The sequence below is a fragment of the Nanorana parkeri genome, unplaced genomic scaffold, assembly GCF_000935625.1.
Source record: "Nanorana parkeri isolate BGI_ZX_2015 unplaced genomic scaffold, ASM93562v1 scaffold1868, whole genome shotgun sequence".
NCBI classification, from domain to species: domain Eukaryota; kingdom Metazoa; phylum Chordata; class Amphibia; order Anura; family Dicroglossidae; genus Nanorana; species Nanorana parkeri.
The window spans coordinates 51,024-68,882 of NW_017308136.1; the positions used below are offsets into that span (position 1 = coordinate 51,024).

Consider the following 17,859-nt stretch of genomic DNA (forward strand, 5'->3'; position numbering starts at 1 on the left):
TTACTGAATAAGCTGGAGCTGTAACAATATGTAAATGATTTTAGCATAGTCATGAAAACCTCTCAACTATCAGAAATGGGAAAAAAGGGACAACTTTTGTATGAAGGTAAAGGCCCCAAGTTACATGGACCATGAACAAATAATAACCAAAAGCGATTGGTTAAACCCTTATTACTTTTTCCACCACTAGATTTCTTTATTACTGGCTTTTCAAAAGAACAAATGCAATCATTGAGGTGTTGGATGAAAGGTTTAATGTATTATGACATTTTTGGTAATTACGTAGTACATTATTTTATAGAGGTCCAAACATTGGATCAAAAAGAGGAAGAAAAAGGGACTGAGGGATTTGGTTCCAAACAGGGACAGTACCTCCAAATGAAGGGTGGGTGGGTGGGAGGTATAGTTATGACACAACCTCACTAGGTATCACCAAAATGAAGCACAAAATGAAGCACAAATGACAGTTTTAACTTTGTAGAAATTTAGGGGAAATTTCCAAAAATTGATGAGGTGCACTGTCATAAAAAAAGCAAAATCATGATGGTTTAAAAGGTTTGCTTAGTAAATCAGAATTCCTTCTCCATAATGAATAGTGGCATTGAAGCGGAACAAAAAAACTTGCAGTGCAAAAAGTAGCTGTACTTGCCTTACCACTGAGGTTCGCCTGTGGAGTCTAGCCAAGGGTGATATCACAATTCTTCTGGAGAGATTCCAGGGAAGGCTGTGTATACCAAATCTCACAAAAGAGGTCCCGCACTGTTCTGAAGTATATTCTTGCAAGATGTATGATACTTAGCATTCTTTGAGGATTGTGATGTCACCATCTGCTGTGCAGAAACCACGGGTAAGGTATATGTACTATCAGGCCCGGATTTCCCACAAGGCCACCGAGGCCCGGCCTCGGGGCGGCAGAGCGCAGAGGGGCGGCAGCGGTGACCTTGTGGGGAAGTTGTGGGCGCCGGTGTAAGGTGTCCAGCGGCCGCACACTACATAAAACTTTAATACTGCAGTTATGTATATATTATGTATAACACCTATTCAGTTCAAGAATACAGGTCTTACATTCAGGAGGTTGCTTGAGACATGCTTCCTTAAAGTGTAACTAAACTCAGGATTTAAATCTTTAAAAAGCATTCAAGTACCTTAACTACTAACAAAAATGTAGCTCATTAGTGTATCACTCGGCTGTAGATCCTCAAATCATCTCTGAATTCCTGCTGACACTGTCCTTCCTTCTGGAGGGTGGCTACTTTTGTTCCCCATGGTCCCTGTGTGTGTTGTAAAGTAGCCACCACTCCAAGCTAGCTCCTGGCTTGGACACTTCCCTTTTCATGGTGAAAGTATTGCAGGGATGTACAACATAATAGTGGACTGAAGAAGCTACCTGGACAGGAGGATATGCTATTATATTCATTCCTGGGGAGATGGGGAATTATGGGTTTGTTTACATGGTACACACCATATGATATGCTGGTTTTATATATACGTTTGGAAGTATAATACATTGATTTACTCACTCAGGCTCAGTTCACACCTAAGCCTCAATGTTATAAGTCTTTTTTCATGTGTTTTAAACCTTAACTCCAGAATTTTGGGAAATGAACCCCTGCAATGGGTCTATCCCCACACTGCAAAGGCTCCACTGTAGTGCTCTGCGTCTGTGGGACTGTCAGCCTTTGTAGTTACAAGCAATGTGAAAAAGTGACTATTACTGTCTATCTTGATGGATTGCTATTGTGGCTTTTTAGTTTATAGCAGGTGTGTAACTGCAGATTGCATTTTGTAGCACAATGTGAATGTTTTCTATTACCCTTAAAGTGACATTAGACCCTCAGATTTTCTAACATAACCATGGATTACAGTAAGGCACACATTACAGTATTATTTTGTTTCCCTTCTCTTTGCTGCTCTTCCTTTTAAATTTGCATCTGTTCTCATGCTGGGCAGAACTTCTGTTTTGCAGCAGACTGCCTTGTCTCTGAAATGGATACATGGTGTCTGTGTGCAGGTTGACAACCTGAGCCAGCACTACAGGAAGAGGCACTCAGCTGCAAAGGGAAGTTCTCCCCTAGCATGAGAAGACATGAGGATTTAAAAGGAAGAGCAGCAAAGAGAAGGGAAACTACCATGGATTACAGTAAGGCACACATGTCAATGCTAGCTCTGCCCAATCAATTTTTTTTCTACTTTTTATTTACTGTTTTTCTATTCTGCTCGGTACCACAGAGGTACCGAGCAGAATAGCCAAGCACCTATTCACTCACTGCTGTTCGGCCCATATGGCCCCTATGGGAATAGGCCGAAGAGCAGCGAGTAGCCTGCTGGAGGTTCGGCTCAGCCGATCCAGATGTTGGCTCGGCTGAGTTGAACTCCTTCAGCAAGCCGAAGTACGGCTAATTCAGCCGTACAAGCCTGAAGTGAATAGTCGAACAGTGTTCGGCTCACTTCACTTCGGGTCGGTTATTCACATGGCTGCCCAACTTTCCCTGTAAATGATTAACTTGACCTAGCTCTTCCACCTCTTGAGCCTTTGTACAGGATAAACATGATGGGTGGCTTAGCTCAATAGTAGGGAGGCTCAGGAGGAGAAGTGGTCCGGGCTGAACTCCATGTTTATGGAAAACATCAAGATTTCTACATAACATTACCTCTTCTGATCCACTTACAGTACATGCAGTTTCACTGGAGGAAACCATGCTTATGAATTTTTCAGCTGTTTCAACTGCCAAAATTTGAGAATGTTTACTTTAAATGGTCATAATATATAAATGTCAAAATGTTCATTAACTGGTGCCTTGCAAAAAAAAGTCTAAATAATATTTAAGGTTAAACATGTAAAGGTTTCAAGAGATTATCAAAAGACAAGGAATTCAAAATCAGAGAGATTGTCCAGTAGAACTAAATCATTAGCTGCTTTCTCCAATGTTAAATCACAGACTGCACTGCAAAATCACATGCATCTTCAGGCCTCGTTCACATGGGGTAATCTGGCATTCCTGCCAGGTGTCCTTGTTCAGATGCAGCCTCTATTCCCATTGTAGTTAATGACTGGGTGACAACGGCCACATCTGTAAGCGGCAGTCTGCATGTAATCGTATGTGATACGATTGCATGCTGTTTTGAATGGATAACTGTCACTGGATGCAGGATAGATGCATCCAAATCTTATATATGATTACATGCAGACTACCCCTTAAAGATGCAGTCGCTGTCACCCTAATTGAACGGCACAGTGGCTGTGTCTGAACAGAACACCTGGGATTCCTGCCGCAGGGATCCCAGATTGCCCCATGTGAATGAGACCTTAGGGCCCATTCACACCAGATGCTGAGCTAATCGCACAGCATCTGCTGTGCAGTGCCCTGGCACAGTGTGATAGACCTTATTCCAGGGCATTGCATTGTGTACTTTTTTTTGTTAGAACGTTATTGAAATGTCATAAGTGACATTTCATTCAGCTCTATGGGCAAAGCAGGGTGTGAGGTGGTTGTACCGCGTCACATCCTGCTGCGCTGAAGAAAGTACAACATGTCACACTTTTTTCAGTGCACGCCACCGTGTTCCAATCGCAATGTGGTTGTGAGAACCGAGCCCATCCATGGTAGAGCAAATTGCCTAATGCAGATTTGGGACCCATTCATTCTTGCAAATAGGTCCGATCACACAAGTCTCACAAATTTTTGCTTGAGATTCAGGCAAACATTTGCCTGCATCCGCAGCTAGGGCCAGATTTCCTACAAGGCCAACCGAGGCCTGGCCTCGTGGCAGCAGGGTGTAGAGGGGCAGCAGGGGTGTGGAATTCCTATCTCCTGACTCCTGGGACTAAAGTTCCAGGGGGCGGGCGGGTAGTTGTTCTCTACATTTAGCCCTGCTTTGGGCAAGCAGAACTAAATGTACAGCAGGGAAGGCGCCGCTTGTTTTGTACAAGTGATCTCAGCGATGTCACCGAGATCACTTGTATGTAGCTTGCAATCAGGCTGGCACATTGAGGAACCTGGCAATGGGGCAGCAGGGAGAGTACATCCGGCCCTGTCCGCAGCCATTTGCATGTAATCACTCATGCTACAATTACCTGTGGGCGATCGCCCCTGGACTCAGTCTGTGTTCAGGGAAGATCATCTCCAGGTATTTGCAGCATGTGCAATTACATGCAATAAGCTGCCTGCACTGGCAGATGTCATTGTATTGTATAGCGTCTTCCGCCTACAACTGTTCACCATTCGTTCATGGCACTTCCCCAACATGCATGTGAGCCAGCAGCACCTACATGAAATTGCTCAGGGCAAAGCTGTGGCAGACAATGGCAGAGCATGCCTGCCCACAGCCTCCTATAGTGTACATAGAATTGTATGTTACAGGTAACAGCACAGTCGCACATTCGGGTGACAGTGCATTGTTCCTGTCACCCTATACTAGAAAGGGATTCTGAACAAGGACCTCCATGGCAGGATCACAAGGTATTGCTTGGATGAAAGCTGCAGATTTAAAAAGATTGAAATTACTTTTAAAATAGCATACGCTTTTTAAAGAGTATGTGAGATTTGTGTGTTTGGGTTTTTATCTACTTTAAATAACTTGGAATAATAATAAGCACATCTTTGGGCATAATAAGTGTGAGCTTTACAGTAACATGGTAGAATCAATGATGCCAAATGAGGTTAACAACAATTAATTAAACAGAACATAAAACAGATGATTATCACACCATGGGTCTGGGCTGTGTTCGGAAGTCTGCTGCTGACATATTTGTGAAAATGTGTCAGTGATAATTATATTATCCAGCCAGTCAGGACGAAAAGTGTCACCCACAGCAATCCAGTCTACCAATGATGCCACAACTTTTATCAAGTGTTATTTTTTTCATGCTAATTGTTTTTCATGTTCAATCATAAGGACTGAGTGTTATCTCCTGTACACTTATATTGCCAGCTGGATTTTATGTTATTTATTAGCAATTTAATGTCATCTTATTTTAACCACTTGCGTACCAGCCTGTAATACCCCTTCATTACCATCCATTTATTTATTTTTTTGGTTTTCAGTATTGTGATAGTTTGACTGGCAATTACTCAGTCATTCAACAATGTACCCAAAATAATTTCATGACATTTCCTAAGACAGATCGAGCTTTCTTTTTGTGGCATTTGATAACTACTGGGTTTTTATTTTTACTACATAATGGGGGAAAAAAGACCAAACATTAAAAAAACCTTTGTTATAAAACATAGCACAAAAATGCCAGGGCAGTACTAACCCCCCTCCAATTGTCCCCTTTGTGGAAAGAAGACTCCCGACCCCCAAGGTGATCTTATTTATGCCACATTTTGAGCATGGACTAGAAACAGTGAATTATTAAATGTACAGTTCCTCCAAAGAGGGAGGTGGTGCAGATCAGCTGTACAGGCAAGGAGGGGGAAGTAAGAGGGTAACAATCCCAAAGTCAACACCCCATCCTGCCCTGAATCTGCTGCAGCCGGTGCAGCAACCAATTAATGATCTCTCATTCATATTTTCTTCCTTCATGTGTTGTGAGAGGAAAGGGCTGGCTCTCAGATGTAAACAGTGGTACTGTTTAGATTTGTGATCACTGCGATTGGTCATCAGAGCAATCACATGGTACTAGACCACTCAGATCGGCTCTGTACATTATGGAGGGAATTAATAAAGAGTGTCTGAGACAAATTCTACCTCAACTAGTGCCATTGCCCATAGCAGCCAATCAGCTTCAATCTTAATTTCCCAACAGTTTAGAAAAAAATGTAAAAGCTGATAAACGTACTCCGGTTGAGGCAAAGTTTGTTTCAGACAGTTTATTTTAACTCCCATTATGTCTGTGAACTGAGCAAGCCGGAGGCTGGATGCCCAAGGGCTATTTCCGAAATTATCTTTGTAAACGTCTTTCCAGAAATAGACGTCCACCTTTCATCTAGGGGCTAAAAAAAAAACACAAAAAAGGATTTATACAAAAATTATCCTTGCAATGGGACTTACCCCCCACTCAACCTCCCCCTTCCCAGAAAGCGTTAAATGCTTATGGGTAAAGTATGGGGTAGAGGAAATAAGGTGTAATACTTATACCTTGATCTGGCAGGTGTTGGTGTTTGCCTTTTCTCCTTGATGCTCTGTTCCATGGGGGTCCTTCTCCATCCTCAATTACAAAAGAGGGATGTTACAGCCAATCAGCTTCAATCTTAATTTCCCAACAGTTTAGAAAAAAATGTAAAAGCTGATAAACGTACTCCGGTTGAGGCAAAGTTTGTTTCAGACAGTTTATTTTAACTCCCATTATGTCTGTGAACTGAGCAAGCCGGAGGCTGGATGCCCAAGGGCTATTTCCGAAATTATCTTTGTAAACGTCTTTCCAGAAATAGACGTCCACCTTTCATCTAGGGGCTAAAAAAAAACCACAAAAAAAACATTCTACTCACCCAAACCTTGGAGTCCACTGGCTGTTAGGCCAGACCTTCCAGCCTCTCTCCCCATCAGCTGCAGCATTCTAAGGTCCCTGAGTAATGACGTTCTATAGAGTGTTTATAGGTCATGAGGATGCTGAGGGACATTCCATTGCTGCAGTGCAGGAGAGAGGCTGGAGGGAGGGCTGTAACAGACAGCTGGCTCCAAGGTTCGGGTGAGTATAACTTAGTTATTTTTGCACCTAGCCCAAAACAAGCATGTAACCCTTGCAGTGCAGGGGAACCCCCTATGCAAGAGTTAAGAAATGTTTTTGTCTGGAGTTCTTCTTTACAATTCCGTTGAGGGAATGTTTTTGTTGTTTTTTCCACTCCATTTAGTACATTTTTCTTCCCCAACTGTTCGGGAGACAAAACAGGAAGTGTGAGGAAATCTCTCTTAAGAGAGGGAAATCACCTTACTTCCTGTTCTGAAGACACAAGAAGTGTGCAGTTAGGAAGATTTCCCCTTTATTCCTATTGCAGTGTCATTTGTAAAGCTTTGCATCTCCCAACACTTTATGTCCCAGTGGCAATGGTCATCAAGAAATAGAGACCTGGCTATAAAAACCTGACTGGAGTTTTAACATTTCCCCAATATATCCAAAACAATTAAAGACACTTGAATAGATCTCTGTGGTTGCAGTCAAATTGTTTCAACACATTTTAAAGACCAACTGCAGGATTTATACAAAAATTATCCTTGCAATGGGACTTACCCCCCACTCAACCTCCCCCTTCCCAGAAAGCGTTAAATGCTTATGGGTAAAGTATGGGGTAGAGGAAATAAGGTGTAATACTTATACCTTGATCTGGCAGGTGTTGGTGTTTGCCTTTTCTCCTTGATGCTCTGTTCCATGGGGGTCCTTCTCCATCCTCAATTACAAAAGAGGGATGTTGAAATGCTGGAAGGTAAAACTGTAGAAGTCCATGTGATGCGGATAAAACGGTGCAAGGAGGTACAGAAAGCAAAACACTAATCCAGCTGAATCTAAAAATTAACTTATTTTCTTCCCCTTTCTTCTTTTTAATATACCATTGAAAGCATCTTGTTTTATCTGTTTGATATGTGCAAAAAAAAGCTGTTGATCGTGTCAGAAATCTAGTGCGATCTTGAATCCTGTGCACTCTGCAGTGTTATCACAAGCAAAGTTATCAGTCCTGCCCAGGTCATCTCTGCTAACCTAATGCAGCCAACACATCTTTGCACTGCTAAGTTGCAATAGATAACATTTTTATTTTTGGGTTATCTCCTTTAGTGCTCATTTGTACTCAGTGTGGCTTACAGTTTTCTCCCTCTTTATTCTTCAGGGAGTATAATGTTGGGGTGTAACCAGTGGAAGTATGCATTGTCATTTATAGTCATGTTTTTTCATTGAAACAATAAAATATTTACAGGCTCACAATGTTGAGTATTTAAAGTGCAACTGAAGGAAAATAAAACCAAAACGTTATTTAGTTGTTCTTTAATTAGAAAATTAAAAACATATTTTAAATACATCTGGTATAAGTACCAGCCTTGATATTATATTCCCATTGTCTCCTGCACACCAGGAATAAAAGAGAGAGAAGCAGATTATCCACTCAGGCTGTATTGCATTGCTCAGTATTGTCAGCGGGAGCTTTCTTTCAGGATAAACATAGTATGGCTTTATTGGAGTCCTGCAGCTCCTTCATTGCCTATCCAGCAGGCTAAGGTTGTGTGTGGGGGGCGGGGGCAGAGGAAGCACAACTTTGGCAGCCATTTTTGCCTATGATCACCCATCTAATAGCTAAGCACCGCTAGTTCAATATTACAGAATGAGGAGGCCATATTGATCTGTGCACATGGAAACCACTTGCAGTTAAAAAAGTAAGGCAGGACATAGATGTAGGTCATAATATTGACATTGTGATTTTTGCCTGGAGTTTCGCTTTATAGTAAACCTGTTCTTGGCCCATGGCTCAGGGCAAATCAACAGGTTTGCTTTAATGCCCTCCTCCTCAGCAACACATACTCACCTTTCCTTCACTCCGTTCAGCCACCAAGAGCAAAGCAAATACCCAGTACTTTCAAGTATGGAGGAGCATGTGGCTTAAAGTGACACTAAACTCTGGAATTAAATCTTAAAAATACATTCATACTCCAACTATTAACAAAAATGCAGCTTATTTGTGTATCACTCAGCTGTAGAGCCTCAAATCATCTCTAAATTAGTGTTGTCACTTTAATTTGCTCTCATAAAAATGAGCTGGTAATTGGCAAAGGAGGATATAAAGGTGAAGGCCCTGTATGCAAAAAGCACAGTCATGCTTTAAATGGGTCAATTCACCCAAAACTGATATTTTGTTTTTTCATAGATGCTGAAGATTTAATTCACTGTTCTGATTCTTATCACCTTTTTTGGCTCTGTTGGTGGAATCTCTGCACTTGATTCCCTAGTTTTGAATGCTTGTTAACTGTGGTCATGAAGATTTCACACTGTTTCCGTTATGTCATATAATACAGAATGTATCAGGAGTTGCTAGAGTATACAAGGATGGGTGAAAAATACCTTAGACATATAAGGAACCAGGGGTTATTTGTAACTAAAATATCACTTTTTAGTGGACTGACCCTTTAACTGTCAAGTTACACTACTGGCTTTTTATGCATTTAATTAGAAAATAGAATGTCAGATGAAACAGATTCCTGCTCAATCACTCTAATTCCACCTCGTATTATCTCCATATTGTAACGGGAAGAGACAAGTAACCTTATCATGCTGGATCAGGATTTGACGCATATCTCAGAGATCCACAAACAGCATATTTTTAAGTTTGTTCATCTCTGTCTGCAACTCTTGCGTACATCTAGAAACAGAAAGAAAAAGCTTTCCATATGTTTAACATAGTAACTTTAAACATCACAGCGAGTGTAGTTTTCTTTAATACAAGTGTTATTTGAAAAATAGCATATACATTTATTTACACTTGTTTGGTGATTGTGTTGCATGTGAAGCCACAATGAACGTGTTTAGTTGAACATTGACTATATGTAAATATAATTTGGACATATACGCACACCCTTCATTTGCTCTGCAGAAACACGCACGCTAGCTCAACAAAAAAAAATGTATATATTCACTGAGTACATTCACATATTAACAATGAAAGACAGAACTGTCACTAAATGGAAATTGCCAAAGGCTGGAACTCAAAATGACATTTCAGAAAGGATGTCCTCTCATTCACTCTCCAGTCCTCAAGGAAGTCTTTCGCTTGACTGCAGATAGAGAAAATTGCTTTTTACACACAGGCGACTTTCATTCGCACCCACATTGAATCTGTTTTACCAAATGAAATTGCATCCTGTCCATTTACCCAACACAGTGCTTCACTGTCATTTATTTTCATTGTCTCTGTGTACGTTCCTTTTGCGCCTTCATTACCTCACCAAGTGTACTTTCATTTCAAGTGTTACAGATTAATTTTAGATCTCCTTGTCCCGTTGCACTTTATAGATCGGGACCTGTCACCATTTGTGTTTTCAGAATTATCGCACACAAACAGACGTCAGGTAGGTGAGTTGAGACAGTGTTCTTGGCATAGTAATGACACAGTTTATTAACCTCTGAGGTCCCAGTTCTCCTCTAGATGGTTGGCATTGGCTCTGTGGTTTACACTTTGGGATGTCTTTTTTGAGCCCAGCTCATTTTAGCTCATTCTGGATGATCATGTCATCATGTACATCACAACGTGACGTCATTTTCCTTTTTTTTCCGAAGGTGGAAAAACTGTTTTTCTCTTCGTGATCCATATAGTGACCTTTGTTGGCTAATAACGTCGGCGTCCCCGGAATATATACATTATGTTGATAGTCCAGGGATGGAACATGCTGTTGGAATGGTGCACCGTACTTGGGGCTCCAAACGCCATTTGATGTCGGAGGTGTCTTTTTTATGTCTGCAGATAAAGAAAATAATTGTGTTAAGTTGTCTTTTTTAATAATAGCAGCAATTTTGGGATTAGGTTATAAGAAAAGATAAGTGATAGGTAACAAAACATCAGTGGTGCTTAAAACAACCAATCAAAACACAACTTTTTTTAATGCACAAGAAAAAATGAAAGCTAACACTTGATTGATTGTTATGGTAAACAGCTTTTAGCATCATAGCTCAGGGTATAAGGTTAGATGTCAAGTAATATTGTAACAGACAGATCTTTATTTGTAAAGAAATGCATTGTGCTATACTATGAACTGCATGCAAAATATAGTGGGAACAACAAAATAGAACACTAATATTGGTGTAGTGCTAGTGTACATGTCTGGCAAATGTTGCGACCTCCTACAGGGACAGGGACAAATGTGAATGATCCAATGTTCTCTATAAAGAACTGTGACATTTGTTGGTGCTATGTGAATTTTATATATTATATCTTACTAGTATAATGCTAGTACACACACTTTCCCATGCCTGTACTGAAAATATTGTAGAGCTATATGGCTATTTTGGCTATATATGTAAAAAAAATCTATTAATGCCTATCACTCTCTCTCCTATAGTTTGCAAAGGCTTTTTTTTAACTATATATTTTTTTCAACTTTGTCATCTTCACATTTTTAACCCTCCATCAACAGAACAAATGTGTCATATTTAAGCTTATTTACACAAGATTCTAATCTAATAAAGCAAGCATAATATAGAGGCGATTCTAGTAAAAGGATGCTGCTTTGAGTGCTAAAGGCAGAGATCCCAACCTAAAATAAGTCATTTCAGGGAGGTGCCCTTCTCATTTCAGGGAGGTGCCCTATGTCCCTGAAACCCCCTGAAATGATGGCTAATGCTTCCCTTGCTATCTGCTGTTTTGTTTTGTATTCTGGCAGCTGCTGTCGTCAGAATACAAAAAAACGAGAAAAAAACAGCACAGGAATGAATAGCTAGATTGCTATTGGCTATTTCAATTTGCAATAGCCAATAGCAAGGTGGCTATTGCACCCGCCCTCTGCTGCTGTTAGTCAGTAAAGGAATACCTGATGGAGAACTTCAGGTCCACCTCTGCTGATTGACAGCAGCAGTGGGCAGGTGCAATAACTTGTCTGCTATTGGCTATTTCAATTTGCAAAAGCAACCTAGCTATTCTTTCCTATGCCGTTTTTTTATTATTTTTTTCTGACTCACGGCGGCCCGGCGGCCTCGATGTCAAGAAAAAAACAAAACAAAGTAGATAAAGGTTTACTCTGCTAGAGAAAGCAGAGTAAACCGTTCAGGGAGAAAATGTTTCTCTCCCAGGTGTCCGGGAGGCGCTATCTAATAGCGGGAGACTCCAGGAACATCCGGGAGAGTTGAGATGTCTGGCTAAAGGTTGCTTGCCTATAGGGTCCAACGAAAGGAATCTGACCCTGAACAAAGCTTCACCCACCCCTAGTCTTTCATAGACCACTGCAGATGGGGATAAGTACTAGGCAGAAAACAGGCATGTGTTTGAAAGTCGTTTACATACTTCAGCAAAGAACTGCAAACTCAGAAAAGGTAATCACACCCTGCAGGCTTGACTTGATCCAGAATATAGCATTGAGGACACTAATCAAACCAAAAATATACCAGTTACACTAGCAGATATATCAAGTTGGCATCAGTTATTATAATAAAAAGATTTTTGCATTTACCATGACACTTGTTTTCTATGTGCCCTTTTCACATCACAATGCAGGTGTGATATACAGTGACATGCTGCATTTTTCTGCATTGCACTGGATGGCACCGCTGTGTGCATCGCCTATCTTCTGAAAGAAGGTAGGCCGTGTGGCAGTGCCACAAACTACAAATGATGGGGACCCAACAGCTGACGAACTGGAAAAACAGGACATGCAGGTACGTGTTCTTGATTTACACAAAGGTCAGAAAGTCTGATAAAGGGAGGCTATGACAAACCTGGTGGATTACATACAGAATTTCTGGACCCGAACGAAGACATTTAGGGCTTTGAGATCAAAGGTGGGCTTAATAAAAAGGTTTGTGTACAACCTTGAAATCACAGGGAATGTGGTAACAACACGCTGCTCCAGAAGACCCACAAGGGCTACACAGGGATCTGATCATCTGTGGGTCTAGCTTTGGAGAATGAGGCCTCAAAGCAATGAAAGAAAGAGTTCTTGTCCTCCAAGGAAGAATGAGTGTTCCTAAAATGATCCCTAGGCTTCATATATTGGGGCAGATAGGTACTCTCCCTCTCAGTGACATCCTTGATGAGGACAGCTCCAAAGAGGGATTGTTTCTTGAACAATGCTAGCAGCTGCCTGCATCTTAGCAACCTGTGACACATCCCCCGCCCCATTCACTAGAGGACAAAGCTCCAGGCTATTGGTGTCAGTCACTCAGGGGGCAAACTGCAGGCAGCACCAGAACCATTAGTGAAGCATGAGCTGGAAGCACCCAGAACAGTAGGACTGTCCCCCATGGGTCTAGGATCTGACTTGTTGCACCACAATGCAGAGACATCATAGCTCAGGTTAGAAGGTTAGGCCTCAATACTCCTGAACTCAGCTGCTGGATAGCAGAAGAGGGTTAGGTGGTCAAAGAGGACCAAGTTAGTTTAGGTGGACAGCAGAGATGAATTTAGGAGGGTTCTACGTGTCACCTGCAGCCAGGAGCAGCAGCAGAAAGGTGAAGAGCGGGAAAGAGATGACATCAGTGCTCTATCCCTCAGCCAACAGCAAAACTGGTGTAAAGTAGGAATTTAAAATGGCAACCAGCTTTCATAGTAACAAAGTGGCTCACATGGCCTACTCACAAAGTGAGTCTTCAGAGACTGGGTCAAACCTGGGGCTGTAGAAAGCTATGGATCTGTGGCTAACATTTACAGTACACACAGGTCTGGAAAGACCTGTCCAGTGCCCAAAGGTCATATTCCAGGCTAGCCCCTCAATATTCAATTCAGCAGGGTCAGGGTATGACACTACAAAATAAGGCTTAGGAAAAGCTGATCCATATAGTTATGTAGAGAGAACAGTTCTGCAGCAGTGTATCAGGAACCTTGATTGAACAAAATAATTAGACTTTTCTCAGCAGAAGCATGTTGGGTAAAGGAACGGTGATACTGTAGTGGCCCACAATTTTCGTGTTTTTCAGTGTCTCCAATCCACCTGTAGGTGGATAACCCAACAGGTTCTGAATTTCTGTGTCCCTCAATGGATGTTTTCTGATAGAAGCTTTTCAGTAATAATGGCACCATACAAAATGCATTTTCTAAATATATATATATATAATAAATGTATGTATACTGATCATTATATTGTTCTGTAAGATATTTATAAGGTATATACTAGGTTTTAAAATATTTAAGCCATCATGCCTCTTACTATTTCTAGCAGAAAGGTTGTTTGTATGTCGCGGAAAGGGAATTGAAAATTTACATGTGTTAGTTAAGCAATTATGAGGCAATTATTACAAGATATGATTAGAACTACAGAAAGCCCAGTGATAATACAATCATTAATTATCCACAGAAATGTAATAGGTAACATGTTTACTCTGGGGCTGATTTAATTTTCTAAGGGAAGCTGATCTAAATTAAGAAAGGCTATCCAAATTAAAATTGTTTACATTAGAAAAAGGAACCAGAGAGGCGATATAATTACTTATTGCGAGTATAGTACATGCAGGACTAATCTAAGCAACTTTCACTAAGACATGAATAATATCAGGGTCACTTCATGGGATTAAAAAGAGAATATTTAAGCAAATTCAGAATAAAAGGCTCTGGGAGCAGTAAAAGCAGTCAGCCATGAAATGTACTCTCTGTATAGACAGCCTTCACAAGTTGTGCCTAATATAATCATCAATTTTTTAAAAGGTACAATTATACAGTTATATGAAAAGTCAGATGTGCACAAAAGTATTATAGAGAGCAAGCTAACTTAAAGGACAAATGGCAAAAATATCTTGTACCCTAAAAAACTGAATGTAGCTAATACAATTAATGACTGGCTAGATGGCTAGACAGCAAAAAAAGATATAAATAGGTTTTAACTATTCCCCACAATATCTAAAAATAAAAGATTTGTGTAGAAATACACTTGAAATATTCTGTTTAAGAAAAAACTGTTGCTGCCACTGCTGAAGCACCCCTGTCAGTTTGTCCCAACCCCGTCACTGTCATTTTTGCTAAACAGTTTGATCTGCATGTAAATGTGGGGAAAATTTAAATAGAAATGTAAAATAAAAACAAAAGTATCTGTCATGTTCCTGGAAGAGAAGTAATAAAATTGTTAGGTTTCCCAAAAAAACGTTGTCTCATCTCACCCTGATTAGATTAGATTAGATACACAAAACAGAATTGGATAGGGCTGTTGAGATGAGAGAACAGACTACAATACATTGAACCAATTTTAAAAAAATGTACAATTCTTTTATTAACATAGAAAACATTACAATATCCATGAACACTCATAAAACCAAGTCACCCATGTTGGCAGAGGATTAACAGAGCCTTGAGGAGCAAGACTAATTAATTGCATCTATTTGTACAAAACCCATATGTATTAACCACTAGATGTTAATGAGTGATTTCACCAATGTTCAATAATGCCACCTTCAACGCGTTTCACATCATCTCTCTTTCAGGAAGGTGAGTGAGGTAATCTATGGTTCACAAATACTATATTGTTAATACAGCATATTCACATATGGAGATCACAATAACATATCTGTCCCCAAAATCACTTACTTTTAAGTATTGTATTACAGTCCAAGTGTTTAGGAAGTAATCCTCTATTAAAAACCCAGTGGGAAATACTGCCATCCCAACAAAAGAACCCTCAGGCACAGGGAAAGGATAGATAACTGGACAAATGCACCTCCAATATCTGAAGGCAACACATTCACGTCAGTATGGAGTTGTAATCAAATTGTGTGGAAAGATGGTAGTTCAGTGACCTGACATGGATGTGTTTCCTTTTCTGCAGTTTCCTGCCAAACGCTGCAGACAACTTCCTGTGCCTTTTTATGCATGGCATCTACCAATCATATGGAAAAACGTCATGCACGAGACAAGTCCAACAATGCGCATGCACAGATGGGTATCTATGCGCTAAATGCGCTAAATGTGAAACCACCCAACTCTGGCCACTTCTTCCCATCCTGAGCGTCCCTCACCGTGACGCTCCACCCTTTCATAGCATCCCAAGAAGTAAATATATCTCAAGGAAAGGAGGGGAGGGGAATGGGTTGGAGGAGAGCCAGTAGTTAACCCATTCCCATGGCAAAGCCTGGTGAAGGGGATAAGTGCTGAAAACCATGAATATCATGGAGAGGAGATTGTTTTAACTGGGTTCTGTGGGGGTAACACTGCCACAGAGTTTAACAATAAGCCAACAACCAAAATCAAAGTGCAAAAACACGAAAACAAAATCATTGCACATATTGACTGAAGAATATATATAACGTTGACAAATATAAAGTATATATACATATCAATGTATCTCATAATATATGATTCCAAGTCTATATATGATGTTCTATACTGACTTAGTAAGCATAGAAACAACTTTGTGGTCACTTAGACAGATCGTTTCCATAAACTGGATAACCATCACATTAGTACCGTTCTAATATAAGGTAAAAAATGGTCCAGGTATAGAAGCACCATTTTTATTTTGTGTTAGGATGAAACAAAAGAAAATTTTATTAAATTGCCCTAGCACAGCAGTCATAAAAAGGGCTTAAAGCTGAGAACATCTTTGAGGCCAGGTGGGTCTGTAGCTTTTAGCTCAAAGATCCACCTTATCCCAATTACCACCACAGGCATCCTCTGGGATATGTTCCAATGCAAAAAAACTTGATGGCCAAAGAGTCAAAATTGTGGTAAATACCAACATAGAGGCTAATGGGAGATATAAGTATTCCATTTTTAATAAGATAAATGTGATTATCAGTCCGCTTGAAAAAAGGTCAGAAAGTTTTCCCACTGGGTTTTTAATAGAGGATTACTTCCTAAACCCTTGGACTGTAATACAATACCTAAAAGTAAGTGATTATGGGTACAGATATGTTATTGTAATCTTCATATCTGAATATGCTGTATTAACAATCTGGTATTTGTAAACCCTAGATTACTTCACTCACCTTCCTGATGAAGCGATGACGCGAAACACATTGAAGGTGGCATTATTGAACATTGGTGAAATCACTCATAAACATCTAGTGGTTAATACCATATGGGTTTTGCAGAAATAGATGCAATTAATTAGTCTTGCTCCTCAAGACTCTGTTAATCCTCTGCCAACAATGGTGACTTGCTGTTATGAGTGTTCATGGACATTTTAATGTTTTCTATGTTAATAAAAGTTTTGTAAATTCTTTTAAAATTGGTTCAACTGTTTTGTGGTCTGTTCTCTCATCTCAACAGCTCTATCCAATTCTGTTTTGTGTACCCACCCTGGAAGTGAAGGGTCATTATACTCACCTTTCTTTTCTACCTCTCCTCAGTTCTAGAACTGCAGCCTTCACCAGACTTGTAGCCCAACTAAGTGGTGGGCAACAGGAACAAAACACATAACAACAACAAACCTTAGGGCTGCCTGCACCTCAAAGAGCCACCTAAAGGACCTTATCCAAGAAGCTGGCATCAGATGAGATTTGAACATCTACCTGGTAAACCTTGTGGTGAACAGAAGACCAGCTGGTGGCCTTGCAAATCTGGGAGACAGTGGTCTAATGAAAAGCCAGAAAACAACTCACAAATCTGGTAGAGATGATAGAGTGTGTCTTAACACATTCTAGGATCATAAGCTTGGAGGTTGTTCTGTGTGAGCCACCACACAGAACAACAGGTAAACAACAGGTAAAATGATAAGTAGGTTCCTTTTTTTATGGGGTCCATCAGAACTGATCAAGACAGATTTAGTTTTTCTAATGGAACGAGTTTCTGCAAGATAAACATATACAACATGTACTGCATCCAGACAGTGGAGGGAAATCTCATTCTAATGCACTGGAGCTGGAGATTGGTATGGAATAACAATGTCTTGGTTGAGGTAAAAGGGTTAAACCACCCTGGGAAGGAAGGAGGCTCTTGGGCCTCAACAACACCTTGTCCTTGTGTAGAGACATGGCCACCAAGTTAGAAATAGGCCTCACAGAGGTGATGTTGGCAAGACAACTGTGTGATTAAGAGTGGAAAGAGAAAAATCCCTGATAGGTGTAAACTGTGTTTTTTTTTAAAGCCAAATTGAGATCCCACAAAGAGACAGGAGCAATGAATAAAGTAAGCTACACGAGAGGCATCCTGAAGAAAGGTCTAAATCAAAGAATGGGAAGCTAGAGGTCTCTGAAACCAAGTCACAAGTGCTAATATCTGGCTCCTGCTGGTACTCAGGGCCAACTGTTGATCCAGAACTAAGTGTAAGGTGAAGATTAGTTCCATAGAATATTTGCTGGGGTGAATG

General features: G+C 40.4%; 1 protein-coding gene across 1 annotated transcript in view; it reads right to left on the reverse strand.

Annotated features, from left to right (window-relative positions):
• Nucleotides 1–9,025: 9,025 nt before the first annotated feature.
• Nucleotides 9,026–17,859, reverse strand: part of LOC108799976 (protocadherin-10-like) — an 89,591-nt gene continuing 80,757 nt past the window's right edge. The window contains exon 4 of the mRNA XM_018571929.1: nucleotides 9,026–10,376. Coding sequence (XP_018427431.1) covers nucleotides 10,123–10,376 — 254 coding nt within the window. The 3' untranslated portion in view covers nucleotides 9,026–10,122. The remainder of the gene's footprint in view (nucleotides 10,377–17,859) is intronic.